The sequence below is a fragment of the Fringilla coelebs genome (assembly GCF_963513975.1).
Source record: "Fringilla coelebs genome assembly, chromosome: 6".
NCBI classification, from domain to species: domain Eukaryota; kingdom Metazoa; phylum Chordata; class Aves; order Passeriformes; family Fringillidae; genus Fringilla; species Fringilla coelebs.
Genome location: NC_140034.1, coordinates 36,051,990 through 36,074,921, shown reverse-complemented (window position 1 = coordinate 36,074,921; position 22,932 = coordinate 36,051,990). Strand labels below are relative to the sequence as shown.

Here is a 22,932-nt window from a genome sequence, read left to right as displayed (position 1 = left end):
GGCTCCAGAGTTGTTGTGTACGCATTCAAGCTGAGGCTTCTTTTATAAACGTGGCAATACCAGTTTCCCACACAGAGGTAAGGGTGGGGGAAATTTAAGCAGGAATGGTGTGGGCGCAAATATACTGAAAGATGTCAAGTCTGCCTGAAGCCACTGCTGGATCCCTGCCAGCACCAATGGCATGGCAGGATCATCATAGCCGATCCCCTGAGACAGATGGAGCATATCAGCTCAAAGAAGAGAAAGCTCCGGGGACACTTTATTGCCACCTTTCAGTACCCGAAGGCGGCCTGTAGCATGGGGACAAATTTGTTAGTAGAACAATGGCTTTAAACTAAAAGACAGTTGATACAGATTAGACATAAGGTAGAATTTTTTTACAATGAGGGTAGTAAAACACTGTCCCAGGTTGCCCAGAGAGGTGATGGATGTCCCATACTTGGAAACATCCAAGACCAGGTTGGACAGGGGTCTGAGCAATCTGATCTATTTGAAGCCGTCTCTGCTTAGTGCAGGGGGGTCAGATTATATGACATTTAAGGTCCCTTTCAACCTGAACTATTCTGATACTAAGATCTCCAAAAGGCAGCTGCTCTCTCCAGACTCTTGTTGATGCATAGTGTGCTTATCTGCTGTGGTCAAAGTTCTCTACAGCACGCCTGCTGGACTGGACACAGACACAGCTGCATCCCTCCTTCCTGGGTTTCTCCTGCAGGCTCTTTTTTCCTCAAACTCAGCCAAGCTGCAGGCCTGGAAACATCTCAGGCAGAGGCAGCCCCACCAGCCAGCGCTGCTCTCCTGGTATCTTCTGGGGTATGCCATGTTGAGTGATGACAACACCTGTCATTGCCATGAGCTACTCCAAGACTTATGTTCCTCCCTCCCTCCTGCTCTATCACATTCTCTTCTAGCCCACGCTCACGGAGCCTTATCCGTGTTAGGGCAGGCCCAGAAGTGTCAGTGCTGCTGATAACATCTGTTATGAAACATGCTGGGCAGGGAAGGGCTTCAATGGGGATGCCCAGGTGCTGAAAACATGACAGGATATAGAGACAACTGCTGGCTCTGAGGTTTGCCCCATGTGTACCAAGCTGGCCTGGAGGACACCTACAAAATGGAAAACCCAGGACAGTTGGTTCAGCTTGCACGGGGTGATGGTGTTCACAAAGGAGGTAGCAGCCCTCCAGGTCTGACAGAAATGGTGCTCCCTGTCCCCTGGTTTTGTCCTCACAAAGCAGTTGGAGGTGCTGGTGGCAGTTCATTGTACACAGATGTGTTAGACTGTGTGACTTCTCTGCTGAGGGGGGCAGGAGGCCCTCAGGGCCCTTCCACCAACAGGGCCCTTGATCTGCCCTGGGATGGGAGAGTGGTCAGGATGCAAAACCTGCTTCTAACCAAAGCACAACAAATGATTACATGGCTTTCAAATTTCAGACTCTTTATTGCAATTCTCACCCCAATAACAAAGAAGACAAACAACCTTTCCCAAGGCTTAACCAGAGACAGCCCAGCATCCTGGCCATAGCAGCCATTCTTACACACTTCCAGCAGCAGAGAAGTCAGAGACATTTCCATTGCAATGACACAGTCATCAGAAGAGCAGTGAAATCCCTGCTCCAAAATTGTCATTAGAGACAATTAGAATGACCTCAGGATAGCATATGCATGTAGAGACCACAGTGACATGGAAAGTACTGTCAAGTATTAGAGGAATAGAAACTACCCAAGAAACATAACTGTGCATTTTGCACATGACCTGTTTTATCAAAGACTAATGCAAAAATCACCATTCCTTTTCTTGACACTTGAGCAAAAAGGTTGAGAGGGGGACAGAAAAGGCAAACCCATTTATTTTCTGTGTAACGGATGTGGAAAGGTATAGAAGATATTGTAGTTGTACTGGTACAGCTGGGACAAGTTTTGACCTGCACGGCGATGGCCAGCGGCTCATCGAAGAGGCTGCGGGCGGCGGGCGACAGGCGGATGGAGGGGGCCATGGAGGAGAGTCCCTGGGCGGGCGCTGTCCCGGGGCTCCACGTGGGGCCGCGGCTCCGTGGGGCTGCAGGCGCGGGGCCGGGCCAAGGCAACCGCCTCTGCCAGGCGCGGGAGCTGGCCCGGCACAGGGAGTGGGCACTGACCTGCCACATGGCTCCAGAGTTGTTGTGTACGCATTCAAGCTGAGGCTTCTTTTATAAACGTGGCAATACCAGTTTCCCACACAGAGGTAAGGGTGGGGGAAATTTAAGCAGGAATGGTGTGGGCGCAAATATACTGAAAGATGTCAAGTCTGCCTGGAGCCACTGCTGGATCCCTGCCAGCACCCATGGCAGGGCAGGATCATCATAGCCGATCCCCTGAGACAGATGGAGCATATCAGCTCAAAGAAGAGAAAGCTCCGGGGACACTTTATTGCCACCTTTCAGTACTGAAGGCGGCCTATAAAATAAGGAAAAATTTATGAGCAATGTAAAAGCTTTAAACTAAAAGACAAATTTTTCTGTTTTATGGATGTGCAAAATCATGAAAGATACTGTCGTTGTATTGGTACAGCTGTGACAAGGTTTGACCTGATAAACGTAGCAAAATTTATCAGATCTGCTTGTTCAAAATTGTGTGTTACTTGCACATTATTTGTTGCACACTAGTTAACAATTAAGTACCTTTTGAAAAATGCCTGGATCTGTGACCAAGCATGAACCTGAGCTTTAGAATAAGCCCTGAGCTCCCCACCCAGGACTGCTCTCTTGTGAAAAACAGGGTGGCTTCCTATGTGGTACAAGGGGAAAAAGGGTGGGTCTATGCAGTGCCCTGTTCCAGGGTAGGAGAGAATCTGAAAACTTTCCTTCCCTTGAGCCTGCAGAAGCTTACAGACTTCAAGTAGCATAATACTAATTTTTGACAACACGGTCATCTTGGCCTACCATGAATAGAAACTGTGCCTCAGCTTTCTCTAGTGGGATCTGGCTTTGGTTTCCAGGGATCATCACAGACATCAGAATAATCAAGAAATTTGGAATTGGTGGCCTTGGCTTTGTGTATGGGTGCCATCTTGCAAAACCTGGACAACCCAACAGCTCAGAGGAGCACAGGGTAAGGCACCCTGCTAACTGCAGGTATAGCTTCAGGAGGCTTTAAAGGCAGAATATCTCTCACCTGCTCATGGCTATGATAAAATAGCATTGTGGAAAAGTGTTTCAGAGGTTTGCCTGTATTTATGGGAACTGACCTCACAACCACGCATGTATTCATGTAACATGATAGGTCCTAAAATGAAACTTTTTCACCCAGCACAAAAAAACCCCAAACATATTGGAGGTCACCCCACTTGCCTTGAAAAGACCAATAATTTCATTGGTAAAGGCTGCTGTGGGGAAACCAGTGGGGGAAGATATTTTATCTCTATTAGTGGACCAAAAAGGAAGCAAGAGAGCCAGCAGCATTTCAAATGCAACAGATCACGTTTGCCTGAGAAAATCTTACTGCATCATTCAGTAAGGGCAGGGCCACAGAGGTGGGTGCAATTGGTCAAACTGAGTGGGTGCTGCCTGCAGGCCCCCCTTTTAGGATGAGTAAATTTGTGACCAAGGGATCTTTACAACACAACATGGCCTGAAGGCCATACCATATATGCAGCATAGTCCAGCAAAGGCACACAGAATGGTGACCATCACCAAATATGCCTATGAAGAGTATTTTCCTGTATGCAGCTGAGCAGGCTGCTTTAAAATACTGTGAAAACATGATGATGACTACAAGAAAGTTCACAACCTCCCTGAAGTTACCTAGGGTGTAATAACATGGCTGGTGAAAAGAAAATAACCAGTTCCCTTCTCTAGGAACTCAACCATGCAGAATTACTCCTAGAGCAAATACTTACTTTATTCAGAACATTTGATTTCTCTACATATGACCTTCTACCCCTAGATGAGATGCAGAGACCTGAACTGCTGATTCATATCTAGTAGATGGAATGCAAGACCAAGACAGAACATTTTCTAAACAAGTGTACTTTTATTTTGTGAAAAAATAAGAGCTAGACTTTTGCCAGAGGCTTCTTCGTAGTCAGAATACCTTTCTCAAACAGAAGTGTAGCTAGAGAAATCTTTTCCTCCAAGGTTTCACATGGAAGGTTAGCCACACTTACATGATTTGGATAAGAAGACAGGAGAAATTCGATACTATCTGTATATTCAGGATCTAGCTCAAGGAACTTGGGTTCTTCCTTATGATACACTCTTGAGTTTTCTGTAGTGTAGTACAGCATCACACCTGCTTCTTCATTACACAGTCTAACGATGCCATGACGGAGCAGGCGTACTTCGGTGTCTTTTGTTATCAGGATATCAACATTGCAGGGGCCTCCATCTTGCCACCGGGCCGGGAAGCCATAGACACTCTGTGCCTTTTCACTTTGCGTGAGCACTGGAGGGAGACAGTCATGAAGAAACGACTTGGCTCTCTGATCCACAGCAGCATCGATGGGTGCATAGTCAACAAGTTTCTTTATCAGGCTCTGCACCTTCTCCACAAAGGCCGTTCGCCGAGCATCGACTGTGTCAGAGTTAGCGACCCCCATATACCGCAGGTAGTCCATGGGAAGTCCCCGTCGGTACTCCACGTCTTCCTCCAGGGCCATCTGCAAGGCAGCTGGGAGCAGCTTCTCCAGAAAGTCCCCCCAGGAATTCCTCTGGTAGGAAGACACAGTGATGTGGAGTGAATGTGCATCAGGGAGGCAATCACCCTGGTGGATAAAGCCACGGGGGAAGTACAGCAGGTCCCCAGCCTCCAGCACAGTCTCCAGCACGGGCTCACCGAGTTCAGCCTGCGTGAGGTTTGCACTGGAGAACTGGGGCAGCACCTCAGCATCTGATCGGGGCCGGTACACACGCCAGTGCTTCTTCCCCTCCAGCTGCAGCACGAAGGCCTCGATGTCATCATAGTGGGGGGCAAAGCCCTGCGTACCCGGGGGCGTGAGGTAGGTGTTTGCTCCTGCCATGCTGCCGAACTGCTCCTGCAGGATGGAGAGGAAGTGCCAGACGGTGGGGGAGAAGGCCTGCGGGCAGAGGAGGCGCAGGGAGCAGCCGTTCTGGTAGAAGTCCCACACGACAGCGGGCAGGGCTCTGCCGGAGGGGTTGTGCGTCTCCCGCACTCCCTCGGCATAGCTGGTCACATCCAGGTGGGTGCCGAAGTGAACCTCTCCTCCTCGCAGGGCGGCGTCGAAGTCGGCCGTGGAGAACAGCCCCGCGTAGTAGCCGGGGTCGCCCCGCCGCAGCAGCAGCGGAGCCCGCTCCCAGTGCCGCCCCAGGAACTCCGCCGGCGCCACCGGGGCCAGCAGCCAGCGGAAGAGCTCGGCCGCCCGCTGCCGGCTGTCCTCAAGCCGCGCCAGCCGCCGCAGCAGCCCCGACACACCGCCGCCGTCCTCCCCCGCCGGCCGCGGGCCGCCCGGCATCGCCTCGGGGCTACCACGCGGTTTCGCGTCAGGCCCGGCGGCCGTCGCCTCGGGCCGAGGATCCACGGGGGCCTCCACGGGGGCCTCCACGGGGGCCTCCACGGGGAGCTCCACGCGGCTCGGGGGCGCGGCGGGCGGCGGTGCCTCCGGCTCCGAGCCGCCGCCTCCCGCCCGGCCGCGCCTCAGGCGGGCCTTGGCCCGCTTGCGACCCGCGGGCAGCGGGGCCCCGCGGCGGCGCCGCTCCATCCGCCCGGCCCCCGCCACCCGGCGGTAAACGGCGAGTGCCGAGAGCCGCCCCAAGTCACGCTGCTCCGCCGCCATGGCCGCCATGCCTGCCCCGCCCCGCGCCGCCGCTTCCGCCGGGAGCGCCCCGGGCACGGGATGGAGCCCGTCCCCGGCCGTCCCCGCCCCCGCCTGCCGCCGGAAAGACGTGTTCCATGGGTGCCCGTGGTGCCGTGGGGAACAGAACGGCTTGTCTTTTGTCATCACCGCTGCTTAAAATGTGCTGGGTGTATTTGCTTCCCCCGCCCTGCGGAAGAAATAGAGAGGCGATTCGCCTTGGTACGATGCAGGTCTGTTCCTTGGCTGGGAAGCTTCGTTCTGGAAGTACGCTCTAAGGACGTTCAGAAAGTTATTTTTTGTCTGAAGGCGTACGGTAAGGATATGCTTTTAGACAGCCTGGAATTACTTTGTAACCTAACGAGTCTAGGTGAGGTAACACTTATTTCATAATGTCGTGTTGCACAAGGAATAGAAGCCCAAGTTGAATGGAGCTAATTCTTGTGTGCCATGCCCCCCCTCCCCTTTTCTTGTGCTTCTGATGGTGATGGCAGCTGAAAGGCTGTCATCTCAAAAGGATCCCAAAAACCTAAAAGACAGTCATGTCACATAGAGTTTTGTTTTGGTTTGGGGGTTTTTTGGTGTGGGTTTTTTTTTTTTGTGTGTTTTTTTTTGTTTGTTTGTTTATGGTTTTTGTTTTTTGTTTTTTTTCTAATCCACTCACTGTCTAGTAACCTGGGCAGACCTTTGTTTCCTCCCCGAGGCTTCCCAGAAGGCCAGCGTTAGTGGTGCTGGGCAGCCTGAGGGCTTCCAGAGGCTGCAGCTTCAGCATAGGAAGCTTTGCTAGAGGGGTAGAACAAAACTCTGCTTGAGGCAAAGGTGAAAAACTGTAGGGGTTTCTATTGACAGACTTATTATATTTTTGATCAAGATACAAGCTTCAGTTGAAGAAATTCACTATGCAATAGTTTTGTGAGAAGAATCTTTGATGAACGGCAGTAACTCATGGGAATGAATTTTGCATGAGAATTTCATCTCCAGAGGCTGCTGAGAATCTAAAGCATTTAACTGCAGCAATTACCCAAATGTGCCCAGGAACCCTCTGGTTCACAGGGTGTTATTAACCTCTCACAGATACGAATATCAGCTGCACACAGTATGTTAAACAGCTAACACTCACAAGGCACGTGCAGATTTGCTGTGTGGGCTACTTAGTGTATCAAGCATAGCATATAAAGCTGAAAAGAGAATTTTTACCTTTTGCTAGGTTTCAACCTAGATCTACATTTCAATTTTACCACAATTCCGGAGCAGAAATCAGGCCTAGTAAGTTCAGCCGTTAATCTCAATTCTAGAATAGACGCAGATATCTCAAAGGTTTAAGATTGTTTGAATTGCCTTAAAAACAACACAAATCAGTCTCAGAGAACACCAATATGCTCTAAGCAATGAAGGCCTTTTTTGTATGTGTGCAAGAACAACTATTTTAATTTTGGAGGTATTTTTCTGACGGAGTTCTTCGGGCATAGCCTTCGCAGCCAAAGCTGCGTGAAGAGCAACGGCAGTAGAAGACTGTCCTATTTGTGCCACGATGGTTTTAGTTAATGAAGACGGATTTTAGGCTTGCGCAGGCAGCGCTTGAGGCTCGGATTTGACGCCTGGACCGTTTCCGGCTTTGCCAGCAGGTGGCAGAGGCCGACCAGCGCTGTGCGCCCCGCTCTGGGAAAGGCGCGCAGGGAGCTCCGCATCTGCCTGGCAAGGTGACCCGCGGGTGCGGTGTGCGGCGAGAGCGGAGCGCAGGCAGCCTGTGCGTGCATGTGTAGACTGGAAGAGAAGGGAAGGGCGAACTCTATTTCAATCCACTCTTTGTTTCCCCAAGGTTAAGCCCTGCTTACTAGAATAATCTTATCAGCTGAAACCATTTCAACAGAACTGGACCCCTAACAAAATCGAGATGCAAAGCGCTCGAAATATGGTAAAAGTTAGGCTATTGTAGGCTTTACTTATACATAAGCACGGCTAAACAGGCTTGGCAGGGGGAAGACCTTTGAAAAACCTGGGTGTCTGGATTGTTATTTGTGTTACTGCTTAATTTACTGGAATGCAACTGCTCGTTCTGAGAAGAAGCCAGGCGCTGTGCACAGAGCCTGACCTGAGTTACACCAGGATATCTGTAATGACAGCAGCAAAGCTGTTCTGGATGTTTACCAGTACAGGAGGTTCAAAGTCTCATTTGAGGGCCCTCATCTTCATAGGGATGTCACTTTCTACTGCTGAGAGACAGTTGATTGACACTGGATTTTTTAAGATGTGTAACAAAGTCTCTGACTGAAGGACATGGTGGAAAATAATAGTGGTTAAATCTCTATAATAAGAAAACATTTATTTTGACAATTTAGTCTTTCTAATAATAAATGCTTTTGAGAATAAAGAATGTTGCTATTTTTCTGTGTGACACAAGAAAAGGTTTTGACCTAGGGCAAAAAGAGAGAGCTTTAGTATCACTTACAGAGTACTCAGATGGTTGTTTAGGAGTAGCCACAAGGTTTATATGTTCTTTGCATTCATTGTCCAATATTTCAAGGGAATTTGTCTAAAGAAATACGTGTCATGTACAGCTCTTTAAATAAACAAAAGGAAAGTAATATAGATCTCTGAATGATTAGGTGATCCCTAGCTGCTGCTTACACAGACAGAGTAGCAACTGGAGGCTCAATTAAATTTCTTAATTAGAATTTAGGACAAAATTACTTGGATTTTATGAACATATAAGCTGCATTGCCAAGACCCACACATGTTTTATTTAAGAGGACATATAAATGTGGTGAGTACAACCTATTAGAGAGTCGCTAGTGACTTCAAAAGAAGTAAGTAAATGGCACCTTAAAGAGATGTAGGGTTCATTTGATATTTTAACCTTATGCCATTCAAATAATTGAAATCTCGAATTTAAAGAGCAGTTTGGGTTAAGTTCTGACCCTGCAAAGCTATGAGTAGTCTTCACTAATGAGTGGAAAGGACAAAATTCTTTGCAGTTTCCTGTGTATTAGATACTCAGTTGTTCACCATCATGCAGACTTTCTCTGTGTTTCCAGCAAACCATTAATGTAAACCAGTCACTATTAGACAATTAAGCCCAGCTTAATCCTCCTTCTCATTATTACTTTGCTGGTGACCTTCCTTTTGCACCATGTTTTGTTCTCATGCCAAAACTAAAACCTAGTAAGGATAAAGAGCATTTTCAAGCCTTCACTAACAGGTTTGCTTAGCTGACAATCTTTCTCATATAGCCTAGCTACATACACTATGTCATCACTGGAAGGACACTCGGCTGGATTGTGAAGCCTGCTGCTCATTGTGAAAGCTATAAAGTTCACTGCCAGATAACAAGACTGAAAGCTAATTCAGGAACTGTTTCTCAAGAGCTATCCTCTGGCCTCCCTCATCAGAGTGAATGCACTCACTCACTGAAGCATCTTTTGGCAGCAGCTTTGGCCTCCCTCCAGCTGTTTCTGTCTTCTTGGGGATTTTCTTATTCAGCGACTGGTTGTGGTCTTTAATCCTGGTTATCTTGTACAAGGAGCCCCACTGAGAAAAGAAGCCTTCCCTGCCATGGAACAGCCAAATTAAAGCACATTTGTAAAAATCATAATTAGAAGGTCCTGTCCTCCCTGTGAAATTATCTTTTTGGAGGGATTTGGAAGCACAGACATATTCTTTTGTACCATGTGACACTAAAGCAGATACATTGGAATTAAAGCCGAATTAAAATAATGTATTTAACTAGGACCCTTGACTGAGTTTACTCACCCTCTTGACTGGGCATGTGTACTTTCAAATTCTGAAATAATTTTATGGGGTTTTTTGTGCTTTTATTAGATGCCATCTAGCATTTGGTAGCATTGAGCAGATACCATCTGCAGTGACTCCATAGGCAGTGATTAAATACAAAGCTCCAGACTTCAAGGCTCTAGCAGAAGGAGAGAAAGAAATGGCCATGAGGAGAAAATCCCCATCCTAAAATGAAGGCAAAGAGGACCTGAATGAAATACTTCCCCTGTGGGATTAATCACATCTAAAGAACCAAGGTAGAAGGTATAAATCTTGTGGTAGAGAATATCCTTTTGATATGCATAGACCATGGCTCTTAACAAGCTGTTTGGCTGATGCTTTTCCATGGAAGACAGGTTTTAAAGACAGATTCTTGCTCCTCATATCATTGCTGTACTAATGATGGCAACTGCATAGCTTTGCTCATTAAATACATTTATGACCACTGTTTCAAGATTAACATATAGCTGTGCCAACATAAGGCAGCCCTATTCAACATTTGCTTCTCCTGTAAGCTTCTTCTAGTCAGAAGCCTTGCAAAAAGACTTTACCTTTTGTTTCCTATATTGAAGTTTTTCTGAAGTACTCTGAAATTGCTTGCTCACCTCAGATGCAGCACTACCAAGATGAAAATACTATGCAAACAGAATGCCTTGGTTTAGCAACCATATTGGTTCAGATCTGCTCAGAGCACGACAGAAGAAAGCCCCTGTAGTACTTGCTTATTTGCTTCCTATGGTAGATATGTGTTGCTGCCAGCCAATATGGCGCCTTATAGAATTATTTTTGAACATTTCCAGTGCTCATTCAGACACACAAGCTTCTATTGTTTTATATATTTTGCCAGAAAGATGTAATTCCTCTTCATGAGTGTAAAAATACATATATGGTAGTATTTATGCTGGTATGGCTTGTTCCTAGAAGGGATAATATTATGGTGTGATTAGAGAAGGGAGATTTAATCACTGACATTATTTTAGATAACCAATAGGGAAGAATGATGTTAAGCCTCCGGGTATCTGCAGTGGGGATAAAGGAGTTTGCATTATCATGAATGTGTGTGTAATATATTCTCAGGTCCTCAGGGAATAGCATACTCTCCTGCTATCCCACTGGGTCGAGGAAGGATCTTGGCTAGAAAGGCACAGTTGACAGGAGTCAGCGGGCATTACAGGGACAGTCAAGTCGATTAGTCCTGTGTATTGCACAGGGAACCCTGTTCCAGTCTTTAAAGAAAAGGTGATAAGGAGCAAATCTGGTTTGGTTCCTTGTGAAGGCTATGAAGTATCTTCCATTTCTTTGTTATCCATGAGGATCAAAGCATTTGAAGCATTGCTTTCAGTGTCAGACCTTGGAGAAGTAATTTCCCCCCCTCCCATGGAAACACTGTGGGAAGACTGAGTACCCAGAACGTGCCTTGGACCCACAGCGCAGCACTGTGAATGTGCAGCTTGCTATGCTGGATGCTCAGTGTGTCCAGCTAAGTGACCTCTAGGGTCATCTTCCCTTCCTTTCCCACCACAGCCCCCTTTCCCTTCAGTCACCAGCGGGGAGGTCAAGTTATCAGCTGAGCAGAGAAGCAGTAATGGCAACAAATGAATTTAGCCATCTAATAAATATTTGTAAAAGTTATAAATAGCTGAAGCATACATTAGATTTTATTTACAATAGCATGTCCTGGCCTTTTCCTTTGTACTTTTCATTTGGAAGCAGAGCTTCTTGATAATATGGGAGTTGTTCATTTGGAATTAAGTTTCCATAAGAAATTAAGGGCTCCATGCTTTCCAAAAATTTCTGTCAGAAATCCAGATTGCGAATAAGATGGAGTATTACACTGAAGGTACTGGGAATGCAGTATTTTAAGAGCTATGTTAGGTCAGGAATGTTTTTATAAAATCAGAAGAAAACTTAGGACTGGTAGAAATCATTATCTTATCCTCCAGCAATTTTTGAATATTTGAGAAGGAAGGCAGGTCTCTGTCTTGATTTTGCTTTCCTTGAAAAGCAAAGGGATATACATAAAAATGTAAGGAGAACCCCTGCATCTTCTCAGTTTAATTTATGAACAAGGGATGACTTGGGGGTCAGAGCATCAGTGTGAAACTGAGTTAGTGTCATACTCAAACTTCTGCCTGAGCACTTCCTGTGTAAACTTGATAAATTATTTTTGCACATGATGCTCTGAAATTCCCAGTGATTTCAGTTGCTTTGTTTTCTGGATGTTTGCCAGCCAACATTATGGCTCGTGTTCTTTGTTGCTCTGTTTCTTTGCTTGATTCAGAAGCAAAGAGGAATTAGGGGGATGGCGTATGCAGGGAGGATATAATAATGAAGAGAAACATCATGTAATCTTTGCATTTCGATTACCTTCAAATTTTGTTTTCTTTTTTTTCGCCCCCCCCCCCCCCCCAAACTGAATTCCCCGGGAATCATTCTGGCTTGTATTTTGGATGAAGTAGCTGCTTGAAAGTCTGGTGAGAGGAGGCAGCTGTTGGAAATACGCATTCTGGTTAACGCGTTCAGGCCAAGCCCCGTATGTGCAGTCGCAAGGATGCTGCTCCCAGAGGATTCCCTGGGGTAACTTCCCTTTGAAGCGCAGTCTCCCTGCTGAATTCAGCACCTGGTACTGTTTCCACTTCGAAAATGGAGGCATGCTAGTGTTTCTGGGGCTGAAGGAAGGATATCCTGAGAATACTGTGGTTCTCAGTCGTGGAGGTTAAAGGAGCTTGCTCGCGATTTTCCTGCAAGCCTGGCCTCTGGCTGATGTAGGGCATCACGGTTTCTGGAGAGATGGCATTAGCAGCACGTCCCACTGCAGCCTCCGGGGAAGGTGTCAGTCACCACATGTGGTTTATCGGGGGGGAAACCGAGGTGGCAATGGGGCTGCGGGAACCCTCCTCCTGGTGCCACCACCGCCGCAGCCGTGAGGAGACAAGAACCACAGCTGAACCGAACGCAGACGGGCGGTGGAAGGCGCATCGCTCCTTGGCACACCAGCGGGTCCCTGAGGGCAGCGGGTGCCCCGAGGTGCGGGGGGATCCCCGGTCCCGACTCCGGCCCGGCAGCGACCGCCGCCTTCCCGCCGCGCCGCGCCGCCCCGCGCAGCCGAGCCCTGGGGGGGGGGGCGGGCGCAGCGCCGCAGTGGCACCTCGAGCAGCCAATCCTGGCACGCTGTCCCCACGGCGTCAGCCAATCGGAACGCACAGCGAGAGATTGGGGGCGCCAAAGCCCCGGAGTGAATTAACCACCCGGGACCTGTGGGGCGGGGATGGGCGGGGTCGGGGCTTTGACAGGCGGCTTCTTACACCAATCCAAGGGCGGGACTTGGGGGCGCGTGGCCAATGGGCTGCCGGGGTAGGCGTGGCTGACGGCGGGGGCGGGAGCGGCGGCCGGGGGGCGGGGGCGGAGCGGCGGCGGCGGCGGCGCTGCTCGGTGGCGACGGGCGGCGGAGGAGGCGCCGGAGGGAGGCGGCTGCGGGTAGCAGGTGAGCACGGCCGGGCCGCGATGCGGGGAAGGGCCTTCGCCGCGGCGGCCGGTGGCCGGAGCCGTGGGCGGGCGCGACGGGGCCGTGCCAAACCCCGCGGGGCGCGGGTGGGTCCGGCAGCGGGGGGGCCGCCGGAGGCGGGGGAAGCTTGAGGGGCCGGAGGGGATGGGGGGGGGCAGGGGTACTCCGGGAAAGTGCGTGCGGAGGCAGGGGGCGACGTGGGGGCACTCTCCGGTCCCCGCCCCGGCGGGGGGCGGTGGGGTGGGGCGCGATCCCCGCGGTGCCGTGGAGCAGGGGCCCGGCGCAGGTGGAGCCTGCGGGGGGCGGCCGCGGCACCGAAGGGCCCTGAGGGGAGCGCCGAGCCGCTGGCCCGAGGAAGCGACCCCCGGGGCGGCGCCGCTTCATGGGATTCTCCCGGGGCTGCCTCCTGTGTCTGCGGTCTCTCCTAGGCCTTGAATCCCAGCCAGGTTTCCGTCAGAGGGTCCCTCCGGCGCGGCCGCTCCCGGGCGCTTTGTATCGCTTGCCGCCCCTGCGTGGCCGTGGGAGCGAGTGGGTGCTCCGGGAAGTCGGGGCTTCCCCGAAACCCGCTGCCCCGTCTCGGCTGGGGCTGGGGCGCTGTGAAGTTCGGGAGGCGTCGGGACGAGGCGTTTGGGCGATGGTGCTGACGACCCAGTCTGGCAGCGGGAGTTGTAGGGGAAAGGGCCCCCGTGAGCGGCGGGGCTCGTCTCTTTTCACCCGGTTCGTGGCTTGGCCGGTGCCTCAGTGCGTGTGCGGCAGCTCGCCAGGCTGCACAAAGGAACAGCCGGCCGGGTTCGGCCCGTCCTGCGGGAGCAGGAGGGATGGATGAGCAACAGCGTGTGGGGCGGGGGCTGCGGTGGGCCCAGGGAGCATCGCCCCGCTCTGTGCTCGGTCGGTCACGAAGGGTTAAAATGCAGCTCCCGTTCGGAGTGCCCTTAGCTCCTTTTATTGCGCTCATGGAGATGAACAATCTTCAAGAATGAAATTATGTATCCCTTAGAGTAGAGTTAATGTCTTGCAGCAGCTCTGATCTACAACTCCTTCGGTCCAGTAGATTTATATAACCTTCTCATTAATGGTTTATGAAATGATAAGGGAGCTTTTCTGTGTGCTGCTGTGTTTTCTGTGTTGTTGTCAATATTGCCTAATTCAGCTGTCCGGAGTAGGAGACGCTTATAGCTGTTAACAATGTATATTTCTACCATTTAAGGGATTTTGTTTTGCTCTCGTTTTGTATTTTTGATCATTCTGCATCTCGAGATATAGCCTCCTGAATGAGGAGAGTGAATAAAATGGAAGGCACAGTCATTCTCTTTGGCTACAGCAATACTCTAGGTATGACTTGTAACAAAAAATGTAAATATTTAAATGGATTTCTGACTCAGTTGTATTTGACTTATTGATCTATGGTTACTGCTAAAATGGTCTTTATGATTATGCAGAAGTTAATAGTTACCATAGAGAAAGAGATTGTTTTTCTGTTCATCAGTGACTGTTTTCCATTTCTTCATCTCTTGGCAATTGTCTGTGGAAGTGCTGTTTTTTTTCCCTTAGCAAAAGTCTTACAGAAGAAATAAGAATGTGAGCGAAGTCCAAAACAATGAATTTGAGATTTGTTCAGCCTTGCCTGTGATTCTAGGAGTCTTGGTACCCTGAGTTATCCTGCAGTAAAAGCTTTTTCATTTAAAAAAGCTTTTAAAGCTTTTTAAAGCTGAAAAATCTATTTTTCATCCTGGGAATTACTTTCCTGCATTTATTATTTAGCTTAAATGTGTGGAAACTGAAGGCGCATGTAAACTAGACAGAATAGACAAGTTTGTTTATCTTCTCACGTAGTGTTGTGAAACCTTCTGATTTTTTGTTAGTAGTTTGACAGCATTATGCATTTGGGAAGAAAAAAACCTAAACCAACAAGCCACATTGGGCTCTTAAAACTTGCCAGACTTCTAAGTCTCACATTTTGTAGTTTGATAGAGCTGCTTGGTGTTGGAATGATCTGTAAGTAATTTTCTTTCCTGCCATAATGGATATGATGGGATAAAAACTTTCTGAAATGGTAGTGAAAGTATTTGCAAAAAGTGCTTCCTTCCCCAGGAGTAGAAGCTATTGGGAAAAACATAGTAGACTTTTTATTATGTGTTTGTGAGAGCCTATTACAGCATTGTGAAGTATGTCTTGAATTCTGCCTATAGCTGGTTTTATTCCACTAGTGATATTGATGGAACTGCATAGCATTGGAAAAAAAAAGTTGCTCTAATGCCATAGAAATTTAATCTTTAGTACATTGGAAAAGATGTTTTACAGAAACTGTCAAGTAATAGATTGGCAGCCTAAGCTGGTCTAATTGATGAGTTTGGAGTTGTATCCCACTTACTGAGTTCATCTACTTCTCTGACACTCTGCTTACTTTGTTCTTTTCTTTAGGGGAAGGGTCAAAGTTTACTTATATTTTTATTTGCTTTGCCAGCTTATCAAGCAAGCTTGGTTTAAACTAATGTGAAATCTTGCCCTTAGTCTTGTTTTGGAGTTTGCTTTGATCAGTGAGCATATATTAAAATTACAGATTTCTTGTTAAGTCTCAATTCATCTCAAAATATTAATAAGTGAAATTGGAGCATATTGCCTTTATTTTCCTGCAGAATACCAAGCATAAATTTAATCAAGCTAAGACTTAACATGTCTTCTACAGTCATATTATTGAATTGCCACCAGAGCAGCTTTGATTTTTCTGCCAATGCTTTCACCAAAAGGATCTGTTTTCCCCTGTTAGTCTTTCTTTGCTGATCCAGCTGAAAATGGCCGTACAGAAAAATGTTAAGCTTCAGTTGGATCAACTGCCTGAACTGGCTGTGCAAATGTTATTGCTTGCATAGGAGGAGGCTGTGACCAGTCTTTGCTGAAGCAGCTCAATTTTAGTTTTGCTTAATAGTTCTGCCTTGTCAATAGTCTTGGCAGCTTAAACTGAAGCTCTGGTTGTCAAGTGTCCTTCTTGACTGTGCATCTTCAGCTGCTGGCAAGAAGGCCTTTGTAGCTGTGAGTTAAGTGAAGTCGGGGAGTTAATCATAATTGCTTTTTTTTTGTTTTGTTGAATTTTGGCTGGATCATGTATCTGAACTGGCTGATCATCCAGGTTATGGGATGGAAATGGGATTTATGTTGAAGTGGGGTTAGAGATTGGTAGCTCTGACTGAAATTTCTTTGAGCTTTTCTGGAACCATACATTTCCATCAGCATGACTTGGGTTAACAAGGACCTATAGCAAACTGTTTCAAGCTGGCTTGGCAGGTAAAAATCACAGTAAGTTGGAGTGTGTTGTTCCATTTCTCTCAGCTGGCATGTTGATGTGGGTGGTAACAGTAATGAGCAGAGGATGCGGAACTAGGGATGTGCTCAGCGCAGCAACCTCAGACCGACACAGCTGTGTCTGGAAGGGCATTTGTTCTCATCCTAAGGGTGGGATCCATCAAATGCTCATTTTGAACTCATGTTCTTTATGGTGTATAGTTAAAACAGATGTTGCATCAGAAAGAACAAAATTTTAATAATAAGCAAGATCAGGAAAACTCTTCTGTTCTGCTCTGCAGGATGTGGTTTTTGTTGTTGTTTTGTGGGTTTTGTTTTGTTTTTTTTTTTTCCTTGTTTCTTTTTTCTTTTTTATTTTCCTTAATTTTTGTTGAGCAAGACTTGCAACTGGCAGATACCCGTTTGGATGTATAAATGGCATCATGTCATATGTAGCTGCAGTTAGACATTCATCCAGACGCGTTTGAAGCTTGTGGTTAGGAGATAGCTCTGAAAATGTGAGTTGCTTTATTTGGCATTTGTCTTATGTAGTAATTCTTTGTGGAATCCTGGTGTTCTGTAGTAGTAATTACCAGATGCGATGGCTTAAAGATGTTTCTGTACGGTAACTTCTGTTTCCGCAGAGTTGTGACTGAAAGTGTGTCAGTATGAATTCATTTGTGTGTGAGAAATTGCTTAAAAGGAATACGTATGCCAAAATGTAAAGGTGCTCTTGAGGAAAATATAAAACCATTAATTTCAGAGTCTGGGGATGTGAAAGAAGTTCTTGGCTTCTTTGAGTACTGAGTTTGTAGGATTTTTGAGATTTTGCTCTTGGGCTTTGATACTGAAGCCAGAACCAAAGTTGTTACCCTTCTACGTGAAACCATGGTTTCAAGTACAGTGTTTCAAGACTTGGACCAAACTATTTGGAATCTTTTTCTGATTACCTTTCCTTTTCTGGGAAACAACAAACTGGAACTTCCTGGTGAACCGGATTATAAGCAGTACTGTAGGTATACCTACAGAGAGTTTACTCTTCAGAACTGCTTTCTGTAGGTGTGTACTTGGTCATTGGCCTGGGCTTGTTCACTGATCTAAGAGCTGCAAGTGTTACTGAGACTAAGAAAAACATGTACTTGGCCAGAACCACTCTTACTGTGTGTTAGCTGTTCTAAGTTTGGATGTGACCACTCTTAATCAGTTTATTTTTCTGGGGCAAAAACTCCAAACATCAGTGATCTCTCTTTCCTTCTTTTCATGTTGTTTCAACTTCATTAATGTGATTCAAGCTTCTGTTGAGACTCCATTCTCAGTGGTGGACTGATTTTAGACTGTTCAAGAAGTTTGTTTCTGTAATGCACCAGGGCTAGAGATACCTTGGCATTTCCAATGCTGTGCAGTTTGCTGATGGGCACCATTGAGCATATAAGAGCCAAACTCTCCTCTTTATTCAGTGTGCCTTGTAGTGCCGAGTGGCTCATAAATGCCTGGGTCTTTAGTTAGCTGATATCTTTGTGTGTTGCCTTAAGATTTTGAGTGAGGATAGTATTTTTTCAAAGACATTAATTCATCAACTGCTGTAGTAAAAATCTGTGGAGACATGTGAAGGAATTTGTTCCCCATATGGAAGAATGACACAAATAGAAACTTGGTTCACAATTAATAGAGGCTGGGTCTAGCTTTTGTTTAGTAACTAATGATAAAAGTGTTGGATATATATTTTCCCCCTGTATAAGGGAAAAGTGTGTTCCTGCCTTCCAAATGTGTCTAACAGCAAACTTCTAATTTGGTTCTTTGGTGTTTTTTTCTGGAACTCAGTAGCATTAGACCAGTTCACATGAAGCAAGGAGCTGAATACCATAGTCTGAAACTTAATTGCTGTTTTTAAAAAAAAATTCTCTCTAATATTTGTTTTTTACTCAGATTAATAATCTAAATTCTGTGGGGGGAGAAAAAGCAGTGGGTACTTTTTGTTTCAAAAAGATGGTTGTTATTAATTTCATTTGTACAGGTGGCTGTAACTGCAGGACTATAGAGCTGTATAGGTCGTGCTTTGAGGGTTGTGGCTTCCTCATGTCTCAGCAGTGGGTCAGATGAATTTTCCAACCTTTTCCTGTGCTTTACCACTATGCCTTTAGCATATACGTCTTTTAAGGCTGGCTATTTTATTGTCAGAGTCTGCTGAACATGGTATTTCTGCTGACTGTTTTTGATTTAAAAGAATGAGATGTGACACTGTTTTCAAAAAGCCTGTGAGGCTTAATCTGGTCTAAAAAGTCTGAGAAAGAATTTACCAATTATTAGTGTGGTACTAGTCAAGGTTTAGTGCTTTGGGCTGGGCTGGGGTTCCTGTGCAGTTTCTTTCTTGTAGTTCTGATCAGTGCAGAGTCTGTACTTATGTTGAGTCATCGCATTTCAGGTTGAAATGTACATCGCCTGTGCATCAAATTCCCTAACCCAGTCTGATAATCTGAGTATGAGAATTAGATTGTCTAGTTTAAGGTCTTACATAAACCAAAGTTTACAAGATTCACTGACTGTGATGTTGGTTTTGCTTTTTGCATTTTAGCACATACGTACTGATAGAGTGGCTTTTTGGGGGTTTCTTTCCTTCCCCCCCAGCCCTCCCAGTTGAATTATTAGTAAGCTAGTTAATAGTTGTGATTATTCGTGTGCTCTTATAGTAACGGACCTTGAACATTATTGGAGTTCTAATATTGATGTCCAATTTTGCTTGTGCCTATAAAGGTTGGTACTTCTGTGTAGGTTTCAGTGTCTATGTGAGAAGCACATTTTGTGTAATGTGCTCTTTCTTTAACTGGATTTGCACAGGGTAGCTTTGAAAGAGTGTCATGACATTTGTAAGAATATTTATTTGCACATGAGGGTTGCTTCCTCTTTATTTAAATAACATGAATTTGTCAGAGGCCATTTGCTGGTTTAAAGTGCCTCTCAATTGTGCCATCTTTGAGCAACTGGGCATTCCTGTGTGTTCTCTTAGCTTGGTAGCAGAGAGCCAGCCTCCTGCAAAGGAATGAAGGACTGCAATTCAGTTGGCCTGTATCTTTTTGATAGGATATTTTCTCAAAGTGTCTGTAAAAGAGTTGCAGTTTTAACAACTGTTTTGTAGCTGACTTTATGTAGAAAATCTAAGCTATGGCTTGGATTTGCTGTGTGCAGCTGGCAAATACAAGACAGTCACTGAATGCTTTGTCAAACTCTCTGTATGTGCTATGTATAGGTCCATCGTGCTAATATTAATGTGGATTGTCTGTCATTATAAAATTTCCTTGGCCCACACTCTAACAGCCGAAATACATGAATATTTCTTTGCTGTCAGGTGGGATAGGGTGCGCCCCTTTAAGGAGGTATGTGCTTAGTACTGTCTAAAAATTTTCCTCGTTCTTAGAAGTACAGAATTTGTATCTCAGACGTGACTTTTATTGACCTATATGACATAATATAGATTCATGTCCATTATCTCACAGTTCAGATACAGTGCCGTACTTAAATTTTATTTTCAGTTGCAATAAGTTTTTCTCTGCACAGTTAACTCTTGCTTTGAGCATCATTTATTTTGTCTGTTAGAGTTTGTTCTCCAAGTAGTCAGTCTTATCCACAGTGTTCAGCATCCTGTCTGTGCACAGACCAGGAGCATAACTGTTACTAGAAAATGTAATATGGTTTCTCTGTCTACAGTGTTTGTTGACTTAAAGGTGAGGACCCAATTCTGGAAATCATACTGTGTAAAGAATATTTATCATTCAAGCAGAGAAAAAAAAGCAGCTGTACCATATACTAATTTAAGTACTGTTAAATTATTTTTCTAGTACTGTAGACATAGTTCTTCCTTTCTTCTGAGGCAGGCAGTGCTGAGGTAGGAATACAGATACACCAAAAATAGTGACGTCATGTGAACTGCAGAAATTTTATTCTTGATTTGGAAGTCCTACTGAAGATAAAGGAGATGATGATAATAATAATAATAATTTTTAAGGAACTCCAGGATGAAAATTTTTCTCATTCTGTCTTGATTTCCTTATTGCTCATTTTTCTGCTTTAATTTCTTAATAATATACTGCAGTGATTTGCTATGAATGACTTGGTTGGGAAAAAAAAAAGTTTTCCACAAAATGGCTTGCCTTCTCCTGTTGCATATTTTCTCTCACTTGCAAGAATTTGGTCATTTTGATAGTGTATTGCTCTCTTTCCTCTCCTGCATTTGAGGCAAAAAAAATTTATGTATTCAGAGGTAAGAAACTTTTGGGATGTGATGTGTCCTGGAATTTTCTGAGATGCTGGATCATGACATCTCCCATCGTGCCTGATGACAGCTAAACTTCTTGCACTCCGAATTGCAATTCAATGTCCCAGGACTGTTTGATTGCATATTCCTTTCTCAAATTGAATAAACTATTTCCTTTTTCCAGGTTTGTTTTCAGCAGGATCAGCCCCTGTTTTCACTTCTGCAAGCACCCTGGAGCTTTGGGTCAGGGAGGACAAACAGAGGGGGTGTGTTGTTGCTAAAAGGAAGTGACATGGATCCGGTGCATACAGCTAGTGTAACCATGATGTAGTACATTTTTGGAATGGTCCTGCCCACCTGCCCCCCTCACCCTCCTAAGATCCCACCTGGGATGAAGATTATTTTTTCAGGAGCTCTTCCCTGGAGTTTCTTCTAGATGCATCAGTGATTTCTGTGGCACAAGTAGTGATGGCTCTGTCGTTTTTCAGTAGAGAAGCTCCTGTAGGTCTGATTATATGAGTTGTAAACTGCTGATCATCTTGTTACAGAGATGGGAGCACATCTCAGCTCCATCAGTGACAGGACATCTCCAGGTACTGTCACATTGTTTTGTTGTCTCCTTCTAGCAGATAGCAAGATTTTGTTTAAACCAGCTGGGTCCTACTCACTGCCTTGGCTCTTGCTCCTCACATAGTGTGTCACAGTCTAGCAGCCCAAATTAGTTCTGTCCCCTTCCATAATGGCCCTAGCAGCTGGGGTTTCTGCAAGTAAAGGCTGTGCAGCCATCTGAGCACAAGTAAAGAGGGGTAACTAAATGCGTGTCTTTATTTTTCCTGGTGTTAGATCAAGTGAGAAATGGAACTGACTGGTGTGGGCAGACTGTAGGCAAATGCTGAAATGATTAATGTGGTGATTGAGAAGACACAGCTTATCTTGCTAATGTTAATGTTACCTTAGGGAAAAGAAGAGTAGTCCCAAAATCTTCCTTCCTTTATATTTTCTACAAAAAATGGGAAATATTTCTCTTACAGAGGACCCTTTTTTTGTTCCCCTTCACACATTGTCTCTGGCTCCAGTTACATTTAGAAATAAACAAACATGCTTGCTTCAGTCTTATGTGGCTTTTACACTGGAAATGATTGCTTATTGTTCAGCTCACTGTTTCAGTGTTTAATATAGGTAAATGCTGCATGAGCTTCTTGTCCTCTTTCAGAGAATCTTTCAGCTTTCTAATAGCATCTTTGCTGTGAGACACATCACATCTATAAAAACGGATCAGTTGCAGCTGAAATAGCTGCTATCATGAAATAACTAATGATGTGTTGACTCATCTATGAGAGATGACACTGCATCCGGTCTAGTTCTGTACAGAGATACCAGATCAATCTGCTGTGAGTTGTCCCAGTTTCTTCAGTGGAAAGGGACTGGCATCTGCCAGTCTTACATTATATCACCCTCAAAGCATGAGGACTGCTGTTCTTTGGTAGGTATAAAATGTCTATAGCTGTCATATTTGGAAATTTACATTAGACTTAATTCCATCTTCCATTCAGGATGTGATTTCAGATACACTTCAGGGCATAGATAGTGCCTGCAGCTCATGACCAAAAATTGTGCGTTTATACGGCACTTTCCTTGGTTTTCCATGTGGTGCAGTATTTATAAGGCACATATGGCTGTCAGGGCTCTAAACAATACTGGCTTAAAGCTGTAGGCCTAATTTTTGGGATAATCTCAGTTCATAAAGTTGGGGATGGTACCAGTGTTGGGAGTGGCTTCTCTGCGCAGCTGTTTCCATGGAACTGTGAACAGCCTTCCTACTCAGGACTTAATAGCCCTTGAGATCTAAGCAATGAGGGTGTTGAATTCTGGTAATTCTTAGCTCTTGCTTCTTTCAGGCACCTCATTGTTATATGAAGACAGTGATTAGTTTAGGGATGTAGCAAGGATGGTCTTGGGGATTTTTTTAAGGTTTTTTTCTCAGAAGCACCACATTCAGTGTTTTCATCTTTTACCAAGAAACACAGTTTGTCTGATGTATTAGGTGTCAGTAATGAGTTTGTATTTAGCTTCAACATGCTGTTTAACAGGTAATGTTCCCCTAGTAATCCTGGTATGGAGTGTATGGAGACCAATCTCATTTATGTGTAGGTGTTAAAGTGAGCTGCATTACTGTATTAAACTAGGCATGGCATAATTCTGTATTTACTTTGGGGACTTCATTATCTGCTGTTTTAAATTTGGAACTGGGTTATAGAAGTTCCTGGGTTTAATCCTAATTCTTTCATGCAATTTAGAAGTTGTTTTTATTTTTCTGAAGATAGGAAATTGTGTCCCCAT

The 22,932-nt window shown here is 45.6% G+C and overlaps 2 protein-coding genes across 6 annotated transcripts in view; one reads left to right on the top strand and one right to left on the bottom strand.

Moving 5' to 3' along the window:
- Positions 1-3,998: 3,998 nt before the first annotated feature.
- On the bottom strand, positions 3,999-5,788 carry RIOX1 (ribosomal oxygenase 1). Its single transcript, XM_084207100.1, has one exon. The coding sequence runs from the start codon at positions 5,777-5,779 to the stop codon at positions 4,034-4,036; it is 1,746 nt and encodes a 581-aa protein (XP_084063226.1). The 5' UTR covers positions 5,780-5,788; the 3' UTR covers positions 3,999-4,033.
- A 299-nt stretch (positions 5,789-6,087) lies between these two features.
- The window catches only part of NUMB (NUMB endocytic adaptor protein), a 98,413-nt gene continuing 81,568 nt past the window's right edge, over positions 6,088-22,932 (top strand). For 4 of the 5 annotated variants that reach the window (XM_084208348.1, XM_084208356.1, XM_084208347.1 and 1 more), the window contains exon 1: positions 12,961-13,043. The gene's annotated coding sequence lies outside the window, so the exon portion shown is untranslated. Of the gene's footprint in view, positions 6,105-12,960; positions 13,044-22,932 lie in introns of those variants that run through there. The other variant, XM_084208352.1, reaches the window with a different exon arrangement.